The sequence below is a fragment of the Oratosquilla oratoria genome, chromosome 12 (genome assembly GCF_046742065.1).
Source record: "Oratosquilla oratoria isolate Oo_2021 chromosome 12, ASM4674206v1, whole genome shotgun sequence".
NCBI lineage: Eukaryota > Metazoa > Arthropoda > Malacostraca > Stomatopoda > Squillidae > Oratosquilla > Oratosquilla oratoria.
The window spans coordinates 13,146,201-13,166,836 of NC_134788.1; the positions used below are offsets into that span (position 1 = coordinate 13,146,201).

The 20,636-nt window shown below is 39.0% G+C and overlaps 2 protein-coding genes across 2 annotated transcripts; both read left to right on the top strand.

The window, feature by feature from the left end:
• The first annotated feature begins 3,591 nt into the window (after positions 1-3,591).
• Positions 3,592-7,751, top strand: LOC143030205 (uncharacterized). The gene is made up of 4 exons (XM_076193365.1): positions 3,592-6,421; positions 6,554-6,951; positions 7,060-7,067; positions 7,646-7,751. The coding sequence occupies exons 1-4, from the start codon at positions 3,592-3,594 to the stop codon at positions 7,749-7,751; spliced, it is 3,342 nt and encodes a 1,113-aa protein (XP_076049480.1).
• Positions 7,752-11,194: 3,443 nt separating this feature from the next.
• LOC143030557 (solute carrier family 2, facilitated glucose transporter member 6-like) lies at positions 11,195-18,834 on the top strand. Its single transcript, XM_076193707.1, has 3 exons — positions 11,195-11,548; positions 16,223-16,372; positions 17,126-18,834. The coding sequence occupies exons 1-3, from the start codon at positions 11,237-11,239 to the stop codon at positions 17,789-17,791; spliced, it is 1,128 nt and encodes a 375-aa protein (XP_076049822.1). The 5' UTR covers positions 11,195-11,236; the 3' UTR covers positions 17,792-18,834.
• The last annotated feature ends 1,802 nt before the right edge of the window (positions 18,835-20,636 follow it).

Here is a 20,636-nt window from a genome sequence, read left to right on the forward strand (position 1 = left end):
ATTGCCAAGAGAATCTCCACTCCACTAACATAAAAAAATATTTCTCTAATACGTTAATAATATTACCATGGAAAAAGAAAGTGGTGCTAACAAGAAAAAGAGAATCTTTACGGAATTCTGACAAAAGAATCTTTATGAAATATTAATGAGAAAATATTTACGAAATATTGCCAAGAAAATCTTTACCAAATGTTAACAAGAGAATTTTGATAAAATATTACCAAGAGAATCTTTACGAAATATTGCTAAGAGAATCTTTACGAAATATTGCCAAGTGAAGCGAAGCGAGCTACGCCGTAGGCCAAGAGAATCTATATACATAAAAAAATAAAGTTTATCAGTTTTGAAAATTTCCTGGCGTTTTTATGACCACCTTCCGAAATTTTGTTGCCTTTATGATTGACCTAACGAAAAAGAGAAGGAGAGAGAGAGAGAAAGAGAGAGAGAGAGAGACAGAGAGAGAGAGAGAGAGCAAGAGAATTTGACGAAAACGTCGGGAGACTTTGACGACTCCTTTAGGAGATTTTGAAGACTCTTTCGCGAGCGAAGCGAGCTACGCCGTAGGCCAAGCACACCTGTTACTATACACAACAACATGGGTTTATACATAAAAAAATATTTCTCTCTAAACCTTCGAACCTCCTACTCCGGAAATGAGTCATAAAACGGAATTACGGAATTCTGACAAAAGAATCTTTACGAAATATTAATGAGAAAATATTTACGAAATATTGCCAAGAGAATCTTTCCCAAATGTTAACTAGAGAATCTTTACGAAATATTACCAAGAGAATCTTTACGAAATATTGCTAAGAGAATCTTTACGAAATATTGCCAAGAGAATCTATATACATAAAAACGGAATTACGGAATTCTGACAAAAGAATCTTTACGAAATATTAATGAGAAAATATTTACGAAATATTGCCAAGAGAATCTTTACCAAATGTTAACAAGAGAATCTTTACGAAATATTACAAAGAAAATCTTTACAAAATATTGATATGAGAATCTTTACGAAATATTGCCAAGAGAATCTATTAATTAAATAAAAATGGAAATGGTCAAAACTAAGATTTCTGAACGAAAGTGCGTGACCCGAACAAAAGGTAACAGGGGGTCATGGACCGGGGTGAGTGTTTTAACAGTGATCTGGCGCGAGGACGGTCTGGAAGAAAACGATTTATACGGTTACTATACACAACATGGGTGAGGCACCAGCGGAGAAAGTACGAAGAAATCGGCATTTGTGGAAGTGGGTTACTGGAGTGAAGAAGATTAATAAAAAGTCTCTCGGTGTAAATGATTTGGCTGTTTTGAAACGTGAACATGCAGTCAAGTTTCCTGATCTCTATAAGTCTTCCAAAGGATTTTCTGTCAGAGAGTCTATAAAGTTGTTTCATCGCAAAGTGTTGTCGTTTAACGACACATTAAAGAAGAATCGACAGTTCGAGTACAAGGATTCAGACTTTGAACATCTTGGAGTTTACAATGGGGATGTTTCGGAGAAAGCTCTGCAAGGGTTTGAGAAACATTACTTTACTGGGTTTAAGAATTTTATAAAAGCGGGAGCAAAAGCTGATCACGTTGAGTATCAGAAGTACTACCTCGAGAGAAGATTTAAAGCCCAGAGAAAGATTGATAAGCTCAAGAAGTACTGTTGTAAGAGGAAAAACACGGAACTTAACCAGGTCTCTGGTGAGGTCGTTGAAGCTGGGAGTGCTACTGTGAGTTCAGTCACTTCGACGGGAAGCGGAAGTGGACAAGACCAAGGAAGTGGACCAGACGAGGAGGGTGTACCGGATCAGTTCGTCGACTCGGTGGCGGAGAATATACGGATTGTTCGAGAGAGGCGGCTTGAATTGGAACAACAATGTTTGAAACGTTTGCAAGAAAAAAAGAGGTTAAAGAAAGAACGAGAAGCAGCTAAAGAGGCGGAAAGGGATGCCAGAATCAAGAAAAGGGAAGAACGTGAGGCGGAAAAGATGCATCGACAGGTTTTGTTGAAGAATAAGAAACAGAGGCGTTTCGAGTTAAAAGCAGTAAAAGAACAGTTGAAATTGTTACGAGCTGGGCTCATCGGGGATAAAGATTTGTCTGAATCGACGATTAATCACTTAAATATGGTCAGAAAGGAACGCAAAGATAAGAATTTTAGGGCGGATTATGTGGATTCAATAGCAGTAATATCTGATACGCTTGAAGGTTATTTACGAGACCAAGCAAAGATACCGCTCCATAATATTGGTACAATAGGGGACTTCAAATGTAAGCTTTGTAAATCGCTTTTATGGGCAGGAGAACGTAAGACTATTTGTTGTAAGCAAGGACAAACGCCTCAAATCCAGTTTTCAGAGCTTAAAAACGGTATTAAAAGTATGTACGAAGGAAATTCTCCGTTATCTAAACGGTTCCTGGACAAGATCTGTGGGTTCAACGCGTTGTTCTGTTTCACATCATTTACCACTTCAAGCAAACTCCATGACCCGAGCGAACTAACATTGTGTTACAAGATTCAAGGGAAAACATACCACACCATTGGACATCTCAACCCCGAAGCGATCGCAGGTAAAAAGAACCCTTTTTGGAAACCTATTTCTTCATTCCTGGACTTATACTTCTATCATGATAAGGAAGACCAGATTAAGTTACGTGTACAAAACATGGATCGAAAGGCGAAAAACGAAAAAACTCTTAAGCGCCGAAAGAGAGAGAGGAAGGAAGTGAGTTCAAACGAGGATATCATTTCCATGTTCTATGATTACTTGGTTCAGTATAATGAATGTCTAAACCCGATTTTGAAGGAATTTGAAACGTGTAAAACATTAGTTAGTGAACACGTTAATAAGACGGAAAGTATGCCTGCTGTGTCTATCACGCTGAGAGCGGCAGACGGGATCAAAACCAAGGAACATAAGGGTCTGTATCACCTTCCGTCTGCTTCATCACAGGTTGGTGGGATTGTTAGCTTTGAACCCAATAGAGATCCATTGGAGATAACAGTTACTTCCCCTTTGCCCGGTTCGAACTTCAAGACTACAAGTTTGAGCCATTTGAAGTTCCATTACGATGCTTTCCAGTATCCTTTGTTGATCCCAAATGGTGACATCAGATATTGTCATTCCATGGAAAGGTTATCCAAAGTCCATGTTAGAGGTCTTGAACCGCCTGAAGAAGATGAGTGTGACGCCTCTACGGGGCCATCAACTTCGTCTACTTACAAGCGTTTATCCCCGTGTATGTTCTACTCCTTTCTTTATATGGAGCGGGAAGGCGTTTTCAACCACATAACCAAGTGTAGGAGACTGTTTCAACAGTTTGTTGTGGATAACTACGTGAAAGTAGAAAGTAATAGGTTGTCATACCTCGAAATGAACCAGAAACGGATCCGAAAAGAAAGAGCAGACATATTATGTCTTGGAAGCGATAAAGTCGCTGATACAGGTCAAAGGGTTGTGTTGCCCAGTACTTTCATTGGAAGTCCCAGATATATGAAAGAGCGCCAACAAGATGCGCTTACATATGGATGCGCTTATGACGCATATGGATGCGCTTACATATGGATCTCCTGACTATTTCATAACCTTCACTATGAACCCGCATTGGCGGGAGCTGCAAGTTGCTATGGATGATACAGGCTCTGCTGGAATACGGTCGATCGGGGACCGCCCAGATTTAATTAGTAGAGTATTCAAGTTGAAGGTTGATAGTTTGATGCATGATTTGGTATCTAAACAAATCTTCGGAAGGGTGAAGGCGCATCTTTATGGTGTGGAATGGCAAAAACGTGGACTTCCTCATGTTCACATCCTCTTATGGATGAATGAGCGTGTGACAGCTGAAAGGGTTTCACGTATAATATCCGCTGAAATCCCCAACAAAGAAGCTGAACCCAGGTTGTATGATGTCGTTACAAGGTGTATGATCCATGGACCGTGTAAGGGGTACGAAGAGACTATCCTGTGTTGCCAGAAATCTAAGCCAAACGCTTCGACATGTGGAAAGGTCTTTCATAATACCTGTAGAAACGACTTATTGTTAGCTAACAATGGGAACCCTGAGTACAAACCAAGTTCCATCGGAGAAGGCGGGGAATCTTTTGATACCAAGGTAAAAGGAGTGAAGAAGGTTATTGACAACTCTTGGGTTGTTTCTTACAGCCCCTATCTGTGTGTGAAGTATGACGCCCACATCAACGTTGAATGTTCAAATTCGATTAAAGCTATAGCTTATGTCACGAAGTATGTAAACAAGGGGTGTGATAGGGTCCTGTTCAGTAAAACTACAAAAGATGGGACCGTGAATGAAATTAAGAACTTCCAAGAGGCGAGATATATAAATGCGAATGAAGCAACATGGAAGATATTCGGGTTTGACATATACAAAAGTTATCCCCCGGTATCCTCTCTCGACTTACACCTTGAGGGCGAAAACGAGGTGTTTTATGACGAAAACTCATCTAAAGGGACCGTAACAGCGAAAGCAAAACAAGATACCCAATTAACCGCTTTCTTCAAGTTGTGTGCGAAATCTGATGAGAAGTTCGTCTCCATGTTGTATTATCATCAGATGCCTCAACATTTCTGTTTTGACAAGGCCCATTCGGTTTGGAGAGAAAGAAAAGGTAACACCTTTTCTTTTGGACGTATTCGTGCTGTTTCCACTAAAACTGTTGAGTTGTTTTACCTTAGGTTGTTGTTGACACATAAGGCGGGCCCTACTTCCTTTGAGGATCTCAGAACAGTCGAGGGTGTGACATATCCCTCTTACCGAGAGGCTGTCAAGGCCTTGGGTCTCTTGAGTGATGAGGAGAAATGTAATACTACTATCTTAGTGATAATCAATCACACCAACGACAGGTACCGTCTCAGAGAAACGTACGCCAGCATGTTGGTGTTTTCAGACCTTGATGACCAATCCGGTATCTGGGAGGAGACCAAGGATCTATTTGCAAGCGATTTCCTTCACCAGAACAACCTAACAGAGTATAACGAGGAAATCTACTTGGACGCGTTAGACGATATCCAAAAACATGTTTGGAACTGTGGAGGAGGCCTTATCACCACTTACGGCTTACCTGCTTCTAGAGGTGGAGAGAAGACTTCAAACGTTATTCGAAGAGAGAAGTCTTACAACAAGGAAAAGTTGAAAAAACAGGTTCAATCAAAACAAGACCTCTTAAATGATAAACAGATACAGGTATATGATGTGGTCATGTATAGGGTGAATAACCAACAGAAGTATGAGAATAATGGAATCTTTGTAAACGCTGCCGGAGGCACAGGAAAGTCCTTCATCTTGAATATGTTACTTGATACTGTGCGGTCCGAGGGGAAGATAGCGTTAGCTGTAGCGTCTTCAGGTATAGCAGCTACTGTTCTTAACGGGGGTCGAACCGCCCATAACATGTTTAAGATACCATTGATGGAGTATAATGAAATAAGAGGGTGTTCTGTTAAGAAGAATTCTGAACTTGCAAAGTTGTTGGAGATGACATCGTTAATTGTGTGGGATGAGATCGTGATGGCGAACAAGAATACGTTAACAGCTCTTGATATAACGTTGAGAGACATCTTGGGTAATGAACGGTTTATGGGGGGAAAAGTGTTCGTCTGCGCTGGAGATTTCAGGCAAATATTACCTGTCATTCGAGGTGGAGGTAAATATGATGAATTAGAACATTGTATAAAGTCCAGTTATATGTGGCGGGACATAACAAAGTTGGAATTGACTGAAAATGTGCGTCTAAGGAAAGGTGATGAAAAAAACATTACGTTTGCGCGCAAGTTGCTGGAACTCGGATCCCAGAAACACGGACCTTTGGAACTTGAGGAGGGGTTCGGTATTCAAGTCAAAACACGTGAAGAGTTAGTGGAAAAGGTTTATGGTGATTTGGAGGAAAACTTCTTAAACATTTCCTATTTTGAACAACGAGCAATCATATCACCCACAAATGATGATGTCGACAGTGTTAACTCTATGATACAAAAGAAAACTAAGGGAGAGGAGAAGACATACTTTAGTGTAGACACCCCGGTCGAGGAAGGAACTGATGTCCAGACTTGTGTGTTTAACGCTTTGACAAGCCCTTCTCTTCCACCACATCAACTTAAAGTGAAGATTGGAAGTGTTGTGATGGTTGTCAGGAACATTTCACCGCCTAAACTGTGTAACGGATCAAGAGTCTTGGTAACTAACTTGAAAACGAACATTATAATTGGTAAGACCTTAGGTGGTAGTCACCGGGGAGAACAGGTTATGATTCCCAGGATAACACTAGAAGCTAGCGACACCCCAGTTAACTTTAAGCGCAAACAGTTCCCGGTTAAGCTTAGTTACGCGATGACAATAAACAAATCTCAGGGACAGACGTTTAACTGCTGTGGAGTACTTCTAGATACTGTTCAATGTTTCGCTCATGGTCAGTTGTACGTAGCCTGTTAGCGGGTTACGTCTTGGGATTCTCTTTTCATCTATACTGGCTGGCATAAAGTAAACGAAAGTTATAGGTTGAGATCGGCCGTTAACTGTGTATATGAAGAATTGCTCTCAGACAACGAGGTAAACAGTCAAGAACTGCCTTCGGTGCCGAGAGGTAGGGAAGAAGACGAAGAAGTTAACACTCCCATTCCTGAAGAGGTCCCAGAAATAGGTGTGGTTTTAATACCAAAGGAAGTTTACAATATCTCGGAGGAAAAGGCCATCGATATGCTCCTGCCAGATTACAGTTACAATAATCATGTTTACAGTGAAGATGAAGAATACGGGGGTGAGGAAACTGAAAGGGTCCCTGTCACGAAAAGGGAGCTGGAAGAACTGATTTTGAGCCTCAAAGAAGAAGGATCTTCGCTGGCTCAGAAAAGGAGGATATATGAAGATGAAGCCGAGGACAAAGAAGATGAAGAAGACAGCTCGAGTTCAGATGAACAAGAAGTAACTGACGTTTCCGCTGTAAATAATGTGTGTAAATAAAATGCTGTAGCAATATCACGATCTTTTATTGATCCAGTGTCATATGTTTACTATGACACATCATATGATGTAAGACACGCTTGACAGGGTAACCAGTGCGTGTTGCGTAAGGGCGCGTAGCGCCCGGCGAGCGGAGCGAGCAGCGCCGCAGGCCAAGCCCCCCGGCGTAGCCGGTGGGCTTGTATATATACATATATATATGTATATATATGTATACATATATATATATATACATATATATGTGTATATATATATACATACATATATATATGTATATATATGTATATATATATATGTATATGCATATATATATGTATATATATATATATATATATATGTATGTATATGTATAATGAGAGAGAGAGGAGATAATGAGGATGCAAAGAGATGGAGGAATTAAATTACTTAATCTGTCATACTGCTAGTACTAAGCTCATAGAATATATTCACGGAGTACTTTATTGGCAATAGATAAGCAACGGCATCGATCTCCTTAAAATACATGTTACCAAATTCTTGCGATCACCTGCATTTTTTTTTTTTTTATTCATTCAGTCAGTCAACATCAATTATGAGTCCACTGTGGGCCAAAGCCTTTTCCCAACATTTCTTACAAGTTGCACAATGTTATTAGATATGAGAAATAAAAAATATTGGGGTCTCTCTGCAACAGGTGGTCAAAGAAGCATTTGACAATTACCAGTTCTCAAATTGATACAAAAGAGGTAGATTCATCTGTGTTTGGAGTGACATATTGGGCATTGGATGAAGAGAAATAAGCGATGCTATGAGGAATGGATTTTTATTTATTTATATATATATATATTTTTTTTTTTTGCACAAAATACATTTATCTCCCTGAAGTCAATACGGAAGAATAGTAATACTCCCAAATGGATGACGGATAGACTGAAACATGAGATCGGAATGAAAAGAGGACTTTATGAAAAATAAATAACGGGGAAGCACTCCTTACATCAAGACATAACGAAATGGCAAAGCTGGTTAAAAGGAATACACGTGCAGCGAAACGGAACTATGAAATTAAGGTTGCCAGTCAAGCATGATACAACCCTAAGGGTTTCTTTCATCTCTATAGAACAAGAAATAAAGAAAGAATAGGTCTAATTAAAAACGATGAAAATGCCGTGATAAAATTGGAGGAAGAATAAGTGAAGAGTTTAACAAATGTTTTCCCTCGGTGTTTACTAATGAGATATTAGATAAGGTACCTGACTGCGATCCGATTATCAGTGGGGATGAAGAAAGTAGACTATCTAATATCAAAATTAGTAAAGACATAATTTAAGTCGTGATACACAGCATGGTTTTTCCAAAGGTAAGTCATGTGGAACTAATCTTCTATCCTTTTACACTAAAATATATAAGGCGTAAGATAACAATGATAATTACGATGTTATTTACCTTGATTTAGCAAAGCGTTTGATAAGGTGCCACACCAGAGACTACTAAATGAAATCAAAACCCATGGCATAGGAGGAAAAAAGCGTAGACTCAGGGGTGATTTGATACAGGTCTTTAAAATTGTAAAGGGAATTGACAACATCAAATGTGACAAAATTTTTACATTTAATGAGAATCAGACAAGAAACAATGGTCTCAAACTGTCCGGAAATAGATTCAATTTGGAAGTAGGTAGAAACAACTTTGCCAACCGTATAGTTAATGAATGGAATAAACTTCCTGCACAGGTAGTGCAATGTAGTTTAGTTCGAAGCTTTAAGAATCATTTAGATAAACACCTAAGCAAGATGCTGTAATGATTATAATTTATTTAATATTTTTTGTTTTTGTTTTATCATTTGTCTTTTTTATTTTCATTTATTATTGATTATATATCAATTTATTATTACTTACTATTTATCTGTTTGTTCATTCTTTAACTATACCTATGCATTTATTTATGTATTTTATATGTTAATTACATTATTATAGTTTTTATTTATGATTTTAGTTGTTGTTTTTTTTCGCATCCGAACTAGATATGAACCAAAAGGTCTCCTGTCGGCATGCTCCACCTTTGTAATCCTTTATAAGTGTTAGAATGGATTGGAGCTTGGATCAGTAACAGAAAACAGCGGGTCGTCATAAATGGAGCAAAATCCAGGTAGGGCAATGTTACTAGTGGGGTTCCACAGGGCTCGGTTTTGGGTTCCTTGTTGTTCATTGTGTACATAAGCGGCTTAGACAATGGGATAGATAGTAATGTCAGTAAATTCGCGGATGACACTAAAATAGGACGCCTAATTAGGTCAGGAGACGACGCAGAGTTTCTGCAGGATGATCTTAACAAATTGTTCACATGGTCGGTGAAATGGCAAATGACCTTTGATATTTTTAGATGTAGCGTGTTCAACGTAGGGCTACACAACCCCGAAGACATATACAGCTTAAATAACACATTTTTAGAGAAAACTGAGTGCGAGAGAGACTTGGGAGTTCAAGTGAGTCCGGACCTTAAAACCAGGAAACATTGCATTAGCGCCAGAAATAAAGCTAACAAATCATTAGGTTTCCTTGCTAGGACGGTGACGAATAGAAGTGCAGAGGTAATTATCAAACTCTATCTAGCGACAGTTAGACCCATCCTTGACTATGCGGTACAGTTTTGGTCTCCGTCCTATAGAATGGATATCAATTCACTAGAATCAGTAGAGAGAGGAATGACCAAAATGATACATGAACTTAGAAATTTGCCTTACGAGGAGAGGTTTAGGCACCTTAACTTACACTCTTTGGAAAGACGCAGAGTGCGGGGTGATCTAATAGATGTTCAATTAGATCAAAGGCTTCAACGAGAGTGATGCAAACAAGGTCATCGTAATAAAACAACAGGACAGGACTCGCAGTAATGGTTTTAAACTGGACGAATTTAGATTTAAAAAGGAAATAGGCAAGAATTTGTTTACCAATAGGGTGGTCAACAAATGGAATAGACTTAGTAACCATGTAGTGAGCGCTGAAACTATCAGTTGTTTTAAGAAACGGTTAGACAACTTTATGGATGGGAATGACAGGTGGTGATGGATATGGAGCTGCCTTGTTTAGGCCTTATGGTCTCATGCAGTCTCCTTCATTCTTATGTACTTGGGTGAAGCCTGCTAAGTCTTTGAGGAAGAATCAGCAGCCTCACGTTATAGAGATAAGACTCACCCAAGTGAGGTGTTAGAACAAGAATAGACACGCCCATCTGTGATGAAACGATATGAACTGAATATTCCACAGATGTCACGGTATTTGGAAAGAAATATGACATATCCCTTTCAAATGCAACGAGCATCTAGGTGAAGAAGTTATAGATATTACTTAAATTTGTGTTTACAACAAATGGTGTTCAGAATCATCTGGTGTCAGTGAATCTATCTTAGTGGATGAAAAAAAAAGAGTATGTGTGAGAGGCATGTATTGTCCATCATAAAGCTTACCATAACCTTGGAGAAAAATACTCCTGTGCATACAAAAGAAGATTTTACTAATAATTCTGATGTGACGTGTGTTGACTAGATTTAACCCTCAAAGATATCTTTAACTTTGATTTCACTTAGCTTGCTTCATTATTGTTGTATGACTGGAGAATTAAGAGAGAACACCAAGTCGGAGTTTGGATACTTTATAGGGAAGCTTGTCATTGGGGGTTAGCTCAGTGTCAGTGAATTATGGCACTGGAATTACAGAGGAACCTAACCATCTTCTCGGGCTGTGGTCAGAGGTCATTCATCCCATTTATGTTGTGGTCGTGTGTACGTACTGACGGTGCTGAACAATCTGCAAATAGGAAATTCTCTCTGAAGGGCCCTGGCAGGTTGGATATGAGTTTTCTGTTGTATTTCCTAGTCTGTGGAAGTGATGGAGATTTGGAGACTTCACAAACTGGTACCCCTAACATGTTACTTACAAGTACATGTAAGTCACCCTTTAATGTGATGAGTCAGATCCAGTGAAAATATATGAATGTCTGAAAAGTCATGCTGGCTTGGGAGGCAAGGAACAATTTCTATGTATTAGCTCTAGACCTAAACTGGGATAAAGATTAGATAAATCCCTTCGTACTTCTACAATCTTATCTATTGGTATAAGTGAAGACAAATATGCTAGAATGATTAATTTATCTATATATTTCAAAGTTAAACGATAAGCTAAGCGAAGATATTCTTTTACAGCCTCCCTACCCACCCTTTCGAGCATCCCTTTCATCTTACTCTCTGGGATCTTCATCAATTTAGTTGGACTCAAGGGATCCACGATGCTAGGTCTCGTGTTGGCTATTGTCTCCTGGTTGATGATGGGCCTCACCCCGTCTATAACAGCGCTCTTCATAGGACGAGCCATTTCCGGCGCTGCCTATGCCTTCATTGTGACGGTGTCGCAACCTCTGGTGAGCGAGCTGGTGTCTCCCAAGATCCGAGGGGTCGCTGCAAGTCTTCCGAGGTTCTTCTCGAACCTGGCCTCTTTGGAGATCAACGTGGCCAACATTTTCCTGCCCTGGCACCTCACGACGACTCTCTGCGCTGCGCCATTTTTTCTCCTTTTGCTTTCCATCTTATTCGTACCTGAGGTACGTATATTAGTTTTATGTGAGAATAAATACGTTTGTCCTTGAGCATATACTATATGAATTCACAGACAGTCGTGCGTGTATGCGTTCGTGTGTGCATGTGTGTGATTAGTTTATCATTATTTCTATTATGATTATTATTCATATCTAATTATTAATTCTTTCTTTTACTTTCCCAATAGCTTTCTCCTATTATACACACTTTGCCCGATCGTCTCTTTCTTATAATATATCGATTAGTCAAACTGAATATGAATTGGCTCTTAGATATTCCATCCACCTATCTTTCACAATTTCCTCGCACATATGAACTACCATTTTAGTCAGGGGAGTTATTTTTTATAATTCAGAGATTCCTCCTTGTTTCCTTCCTTCTAAGTTGGTACCACATCGCTCCTTTTCCATTCTAAAGCACTTTCCTTATTTCCAGTAAACACATCTCCTGATCGCTTACAATCCTTTTACTTATATATTCCTTAGATATTCAGTTAACGATAACTCCAAGCCCTGCTCTTTTTTTTTTATTTTTATCTATGGTATCCAGTAGTTTGTATACAATATGTGCTCCCAATTTGTGTCTTTACGTTTCATTCTAAGTAATTCTTTTCCTTTCTTCAAAGACACAATCCATAATCAATCCCAATTGTAACACTGATATACAAATTTTAAAAAGTTGCGGATATCTTGGTATCCAACACTTGTTCTATGACATGTGAAACATGCTGATTCAGGATATGAAAACCATTTGTCTCTGTCACCCACCGTTTATTTGATATACGCTTTCAACCATTTATATTTCACTAGACCAATTTATTTTTACATGAGTAATAATGAACATGGTATCTAGTTCAACATATAATATACACATGCAATCGATACACACTGAAATACAAACAGTTTGGTTTGAATTTCTTGGTCGTAGACTTGCGTTTGTGCTGAGCATTTGGTATGTCACGCTGAAGTGACCAGCAGTAGTCGGCCAACATTGCTACACTCCATCGACCTTGATATCGTGACCCCATCACCGAGATGTCCTGGAGAAAACGTTCACCGTGTTCGTCACTAACTGAACCTAGGTGTTCGGGGAAGAAGTCAAGATGGGAGTCGAGCAGATGCATTTCTTCACAACATTAACATGGCCTGCAGATTTACAATTTCCAGGGAAATTGGCTACAACTGATTTGAATGCTACCCATGCATTTCTTTCAGTATCATTCAGTAAGTTTTGGAAGTGTGTGTCAGCAATTACCTTCCTTATTTGTGGACCTATGAACACACCTTCCTTCACTTTCGCATAACTCAACTCTGGAAACTTGTTGCAAAGATACCGAAAAGCATCTGAGTCGTTGTCTAGTGCCTTCACGAAATTCTTCATGAGCCCCAGCTTGATGTGAAGCGGTGGCATGAGAACCTTATCACGGTCAATCAACGGCACACGAAGTACATTTTTATTTCCTGGCTGCATTATGTTTCTAATTGGCCAACTCTTTTTTATGTAGTGTTGCTTTCTATCTCTACTGTCCCACTTGCAGATAAAACAGCAGTACTTTGTGTACCCTGTCTGCATTCCCATGAGAATGGTGATGACTTTTAAATCACCGTAGATACACCATTTATACTCGTGATAGCGTATTTTTTCAAGAAGTAGCGACATAGTTTCATATGTTTCTTTAAGGTTGATAGAATATCCAACAGGGACTGATGCATATTTGTTTCCATTATGTAATGATACTGCTTTCAAACTTGTTTTAGATGAGTCGATGAACAATCGTCATTCTTCAATGTTGTGTTCCACCACGAGGCTTGACATGAGACCTTCAACGTCCGAACAGTAGCAAATAGTGTCACTCATTGCAAAGAATTTCACAAGTTCCTTGTGTCTGTGGTGATCATGTGAAGTAGTTGTACTCGGTGCAAGCAAATTAAATTCGTCAAGGCGTGAACTGAGCAATTCAGCTTGACCTTTTGTTAGGGTCAGGTCCCGCACGAGGTCAGAAAAATCATCATTGGTAATTAAATGAATACCGTCTCCGGATTGGTAGTCAGGGTCGGATACGTTCCTGGAAGATGCAGGAGAACTTTCTTCTAACTGTATATTCTGTAGGTGCTATTGGTATTGGACAACTTACGGGATCATGCGGAATTGGTTTAGAAACTGAGAAAACGTCTGGATACTTTACAAATGCACGAGTTTTGCAAGAAAAGCCGGTAACATTTGCCAAACAAAGTTAACAGTCTCTGGTGTGGTTACTTGACTCACGCCGTATCATAGGAACTTCGAATGCTATATGGTTATTGTTCTTCGCCTTCCTTATCCAACCGCGCAAGTTGCAAGCACATGTCAAACAGATGAACTGTGGTGCCCAGGATTTACCAGTATCCACCTTTGAATCATAGTATATTTCATATGCTTTCTTCAGAAATGGTGTGAAAGTCTTCCGATGGGATTTGTCTGTTAGATAGCCGCACGCATAGCAAAACAGATCAGATGAATTTATACCTCTGGACGCCATAATTTCGCCTTAACCTGAAAATTGAAAAAGAAAAAATTCAAGATTAGTAATGCTATATCTTAAATGTTTTGACACGTTACATTAAATACAACTATTTTTACAGACGACGATAATATTGTATGGCGTTGTATGAAAAATTACTAAAACCGTGGGGGTTAAAAAAATGTGATGAACGGTGTTTCTAGAAAATTCATTTTTGTCAATACTTTAGAAACCTGACGTGATAGAGCAAAACGGTTTTCAGATTTGAAATCAGCATAAAAAACTACATTAGAAAAGTGAACACCATACCAGATATCTATAGCTTGTTTATCAGTGTAATCTTTAATTCATCATTTCTACTTGCAATTTTACATCTTCAAGCCTATGTTTTAGATAGGCGATCCCTCCCCTGTGTTTGAAATTACAATTGACAGAGGAATTTAGCTTTGTCTTTACTATTATGAATTATATGTTTCTGAATATTTCTTTCACTCCTCAGATTCTTGCATAACCACTTTTAGCTGTATTGTATTTTCCTTTTATTGAATTGTTCTCTTTCTTTCCCTCCGTATACCTTGTCAGCCATATACTTATTCTTTGATATATGACACAGTATATCTTCCCATGAATATTCGCAACCATTTTTATTTTCATTACTCCCATGCTTGAACTTGTCTTTGTTTAGCTTTACGTTCTATTATTTCAAGTGGATTGTTGTATTAAACCTAACCTGACCTTACCTAAACACTTTTAATCTCTTCTTGTTTATCAGTTTTTATAGCTACTGCTACATTTTCGTCAATTTGCAATTATTGTTTTCCCTTTCTATTCTTGGTGTGATATGTTCCTTCCCTTACCCTCAAATTATGACAATTCTTCACCCAATACAATTTCTTTTAATGCAGTCAGCCGTTTTTCTCAACACTTTACTGTTGCCATTACATTTATCTGTCTGTTTGTTTCATCTTTAATTGTGTTGCGTTCCAACTGTTCTATTATTGGCATCCTGGGCAAAACTCGATTTCTTCAATACCCAGGTGTCTTCAGTGACTTGACCTGCTAACTTTCTGAGATACATTTTGCTCTTTCAGATTCCCTCAGTCTCCCGTTGCCTGTTTAACATATTAAACAAATAGTTTCTTCATGACAATCAGTTCATTTATGCCTCTTTTCCATTTTTTTTTTCAACTCCACTTGTATTATTTGAAATTGTAAACAGTCTTTGTCTTTGATCCTCCGTGGCATCATATCGAACATCCTCTCAAGGAATTCACACTCTCCGGCATTTTCCTCCCACTGATTCTCTCTCTCTCTCTCTCTGTTTACATTTTTCACATTGGGTTCCCATATCAACACCTGTCAGAATTGGTGGCCCTCACGTCGTGCACCACATGTCAGGTGCTCCACCTTGAAAGTCATATGTCAGGAAAACACTGGAGGATATAAATGGTTTATTTACATTTTAGGAGGCGTTGGGTCAGGGGCCAATATGTATTTTTCTTTTCTTTTTTTAAATACGCTACCCTCGGGACCACGATTTGACAGTGGCGATTTGCCTGGGATTGGGAGTCGAGACGATTCCGCGGAGGAGAGCGACTGGTGGCTCCGGGTACGGGAGTAGAGACGGCTGCTGCTGGTCTAGATGTCCACGTATCGAGGTGCTGGGAGCATTGGAGAGGCTCTAAGATGATGGTTGCGGTTCCAAGGAGATGGTGAGAGAAAGACGGCTGCTGCAGATATGGAAAAGTTTGTCGTCGGATCCCAAAGCGATCAATCTTCCGTCGGCCTTTATATATCAGCGAACGAGGCTCGATGCGGCCTGCGCGCTGATTGGCCGTAGTTTTCGTTGCCCTGTGTGGTAACTCACGGTAACTCACGGTCGCTGCTTTTGGGTAAGCAGCCTCTCTCGTCCCGGGCGTTCTCGCATCCTACGAATTGATTGGCCGAAAGTAATCAGCTCTAAATAGCAGCACATTGAACAGAGAAAAGAACAGCTTAACAATATTCTCGCTGTTATTATAGCTTCCCGAGCTGGCATATTTTTGCTCTTCTTCCTGGAGCAACAATCATCCAATTCCTTCTAATTCAATTTTTTTTCTTCTATGCGCTGTGCGTGTACATTTGTGTGATGAAATAGAGTGATATTCGTCAAACATATTCAGACTCCTTTTCTCCCTAGTCCCCGTACTGGTTGGTCAAGAAAGGGCGAGAGAATGCTGCCATCTCAGCTCTCAAGTCGGCTTACCCTCCTGACTACATCGAAGTCCAGTTTCAGGAGGTGAAACAGTGCGTCACTCTAAAAAGTAAAAAACCAGGAGTCAGAGAACAGGTAAAAACATCAACGTATATGTTATTGTTTTGTTTTTATTTTCCTTCATGCTACTTAGGGGGTTCTTGGATGTTGTTGTTTGGGGTGTCTGTGACATTTATATACATTTCATTGTCAACGGGGGGCCGTGGAGTAGAATATATGTGCATGCAGTCATATTAAAAAAAATATGTCACCTAGTGTGGAAAAGGTTAACATCATTTTATTTTGTACTTAACAGGCGTCTTAACTGCAGAAGGTTTTCCCTCATCTGAGTAACATTGCCTGGCGAGGCCCAAAATAGTACACAAATGTCCCAACTTGCAGTCAACCTCTTTACCTTAAGGAATTCCTTCCCCTGAATGAAATTATCAAACGGAGGACATGTGGCGCAAATCGCGGTCAAAGTATCAAGCTCGCTGGGACAAGTACTCAAGTGGTCTCCCACCTAGCTGTCTGTTAGTCAATGACAGCCCTACTGGATTCCATTTTTCAAGGAAACTCGACTTACCTCGAGGTTTTCCCCCTTGTAGCATATATAAAGTATCTCTTACGTATGGTCATGCAGATTAAAATAATAGTTGAGAATATGACGACACCTCTCTTTTTAATTCGTTTTATCTGTCCTGAATGGAATGTCTTGGTTAAGTCAGCGGAAATTTGTGAGGATGTTGCATTTCGTTTACATTGTTGCCCTGTCCTGTTTCCTAAGACACTAGCCCGAAGCCAGAGTCAAAGGGTCCTTCATGAATAACAGTGGCTTCTACATTTCAGATACACCAAATGCGACACCCAAGCAACTACAAGCCTGTCATGCTGATGGCGTTCATCTACGCCTGTTATGGGTCCAACGGCAATAGCATCATTACCCCCTATTCCACCTTGCTCTTCACTCAGGCGGGAATGACCCTCGACCCGCGCCTGTGCACCATAATCTTGGGGGTTGTTCGAATAGCCGCCGTGATCATTGGATCATTTGGCACTGACCTCTGCGGGAGACGACCCCTCTACATCGGCTCTTCGATTCTGAGTGTTTTATCCTTGGTCTCAACTTTCGTTTCCTTGACTTTCTCCTTTATACCAAAAGTCTTCGTGATAATCTCCTTAATGTGTTTTATGATATTTTCATCCGGAGGAAACAACTTAGTACCCTCTATCCTGCTCGGGGAAGTTATTCCGTCGGCCGTCCAGTCGGTCGGCTGTTCGCTTTGCGTCACGGTGGATTGTGTCACATATGGCACCTTTCTCTTCATTACCCCATGGCTGATAAATGTCATTTCTTTGCGGTTTATCTTCCTTATTCCTACAGCGATCAATCTCCTTGGGGCATTTGTCGTTTGGAGGTGGCTTCCTGAAACAAAAGGACGGCCACTTGTCGAAGTCCAGCAAGCGTTTGAACAGCACTCAAACCAAAATGGATGTCATACGACGTCTTTCTAATATAGCTGTGCTGTTGACATGGGATCTTTTTCAAAAATATTATTATAGAAACCTATTTAAAGTCCGTAGTAAATTATTTGAAAACATATAAATTAATAAAATATATTATAATCACTGAGAAAGGCAAAAAAAAAAAAATAATAATAATAATAATTATAATAAATAAATAAAAAAATAAATACATAAATAAAATAAAATAAATAAATAAATGAATAAACAAATAAATAAATAAATAAATAAATAAATAAATAAATAAATAAATAAACAAATAAATAAAGACATGTACTTACTATTTGTGGTTTGCGAGATTAGCTATCTCTTCATCTTCAAAAAAGTCTGTGTCCGGGCTGATTCCAAGGTAGTTGTATATCAGCTCCCCTAATCTATCCCCTACTCCCCACTTTTCTAAGAAGAGCTGACAGACAATAGCCGACCTCTTCCTTCTCCTGATTCACCATGGTCTTAGATTACGTGCTGGACATGTGGTCGACAGCTATTTGTGTTCCCACCTCCTTGCGACAGTCTTTGGTGAAATACATTTTCGTGCCATTTTATTTAAGATTTTCAGTGAAGTCTCATATATTCATAAGGTGTCCACAAATACATCGTTATGGCAGTACTCTGTCTATAAGGATATTTTCTTTTCCCCACTAGGGTCAGACGATTTTGAGAGCGAACAAACTGACTTTGTCTTATCTTTTGTACAATACGTGTTCTCTGTGAGTGACCTTGGAACTATTTTCATCTCCTAGTCGACGAAGCAACATACAACATACAGTACATATTACAATTCTAGGAATGATTGCGCGATCTTTTGACTTCTAAAACCCATCTCTCATTAATAAGCTATATAAGTCGTTAGTTCGTCCACATCTGGAATATGCTGTTTCCGTATGGTCACCGAATCTCATTAAAGACATTGACAGACTGGAAAAAGTACAACGGCGAGCCACAAAACTGATTCCAAATATCAAAAATAAATCATACGAAAATCGATTAAAACATATGAACCTGTTTTCCCTAGAAAAAGCGTAGACTCAGAGGTAACCTGATACAGGTCTTTAAGATTCTAAAGGGAATTGACAACATCAAAATGAGAATCCAACAAAATATTATGGTCTCAAACTGTTAGGAAATGGATTTAATTTGGAAGTGGGTAGAAACAACTTCACCAACCGTATAATTAATAAATGGAATAAACTTCCTGCAGAGGCTGTGCAATGTAGTTCAGTTCGAAGCTTTAAGATTCGTTTAAATAAACACTAAGCAAGATGCTGTAATGGCTGCCATTTATTTTATATGATCTATTTACTTGTTTGTTATTATTTCACTGTTTATTTATTATTATTTCCTTGACAATCTGTCAATTTATTATTATTTATTATTTACCTGTTTGTCATTTAACTATACATATGTATTTATCGATTTTATCTGTTATTATTTATATCATCATAATTTGTTTTTGTTATTGTTGTTGCTTTTGTTGTTGTTGTTGTTGTTGTTGTTGTTGTTGTTGTTGTTGTTGTTGTTGTTGTTGTTGTTGTTGTTGTTGTTGTTGTTGTTGTTGTTGTTGTTGTTGTTGCTCTTGTTGTTGTTACTGTTCCCATTATTATTACTATTGTTATCATCATGATTATCATTATCAGACCAGAACGATGGCTGGGAGAGTAGTCAGGAGGGCGCTAAAGAAATGATGAGATTTTACCCAATCAGAAGAGTTCTGGATATAAATGTATTCAAAGGAAAGATCAAGAGGTTGTGAGATGATTATCTGATGGAAGGAAAATTGAGAGTGGAGAGTAAATGAAGAAAGAAGAAAAGGGAGTTTGGCAGAGAAGCACTGAAGAGAAGAAGAGCACATGGAAAGAAGAAAGAAAGAAGAAAGAATGCTGAGAGAGGCACGGGAAGAGAATGGGCATGTATCTCGTCATAATTCATTCATACTTCAGTTATACTGAATTAACATATATCACTGTCGTCGAAGCGGCCTTGCTGTGGACGTGCTGTGTCTTGCGACACTGCTTCTGACCCCAGGGCAGTGGACAGGATGCAGGGATGACCCGTCATCCAGGAGGAGCCAAGATAAGAGGGAGGGAGGGAGGGAGGGGGTGGATGGGAGTGGTGTATGTGGGGATGGAATGGGTGGGAGTGGATTTTGTGCCTTTGTTTTTTTTTTTACCTCCCTTGTAAGGGGAAAAAACCTTTGATAAATGGTATATGTACTACTATACTATATTGTATGCTCACATCTACAATACCATAATATCATTTACTACTCCTAGTACTTTACTATGCTGTTATGTCTTATTGCTACGACTACACTACAATATAAAATATTGATAATTTTTTAATATTCATCATCATTGATATCATCAGCGTCAGCGTCGTCATCACCATCGTCTTCGTCGTCGTCTCCGTAGGTAGCTCTTACTGTGGACAAAAAAAGTTAGTGAAGATATCTTATCTCGTCCCACAAGATCTTTGATGCATGATGAGCAGAATGCCAAGGCAATAGCAATAACTCCATTATCAATTGACATTGTAAATCACCGTATCTTATCTATATCTGAAGATATGATAACGTGCACTGCATATTTTCATGATTACGACTTTGCTCTTCCGCTGGATAAATCAAAAGACATAAAAATGTCACATCTAGTGTCATATATCCTATAGTAATGGGAAAACGAAATCGGATTTTTTTAAGATCGAACATGTAGCATATTGATTAGAAAATAAATATTTTTAGACATATTCTTATACACCGGTTCCTATGAAATGGCAAAGAAGAATGCTAAAAGCACTTTTTTTTTTACTAAAAAACAACAAGGATTGAGGGCCAGAT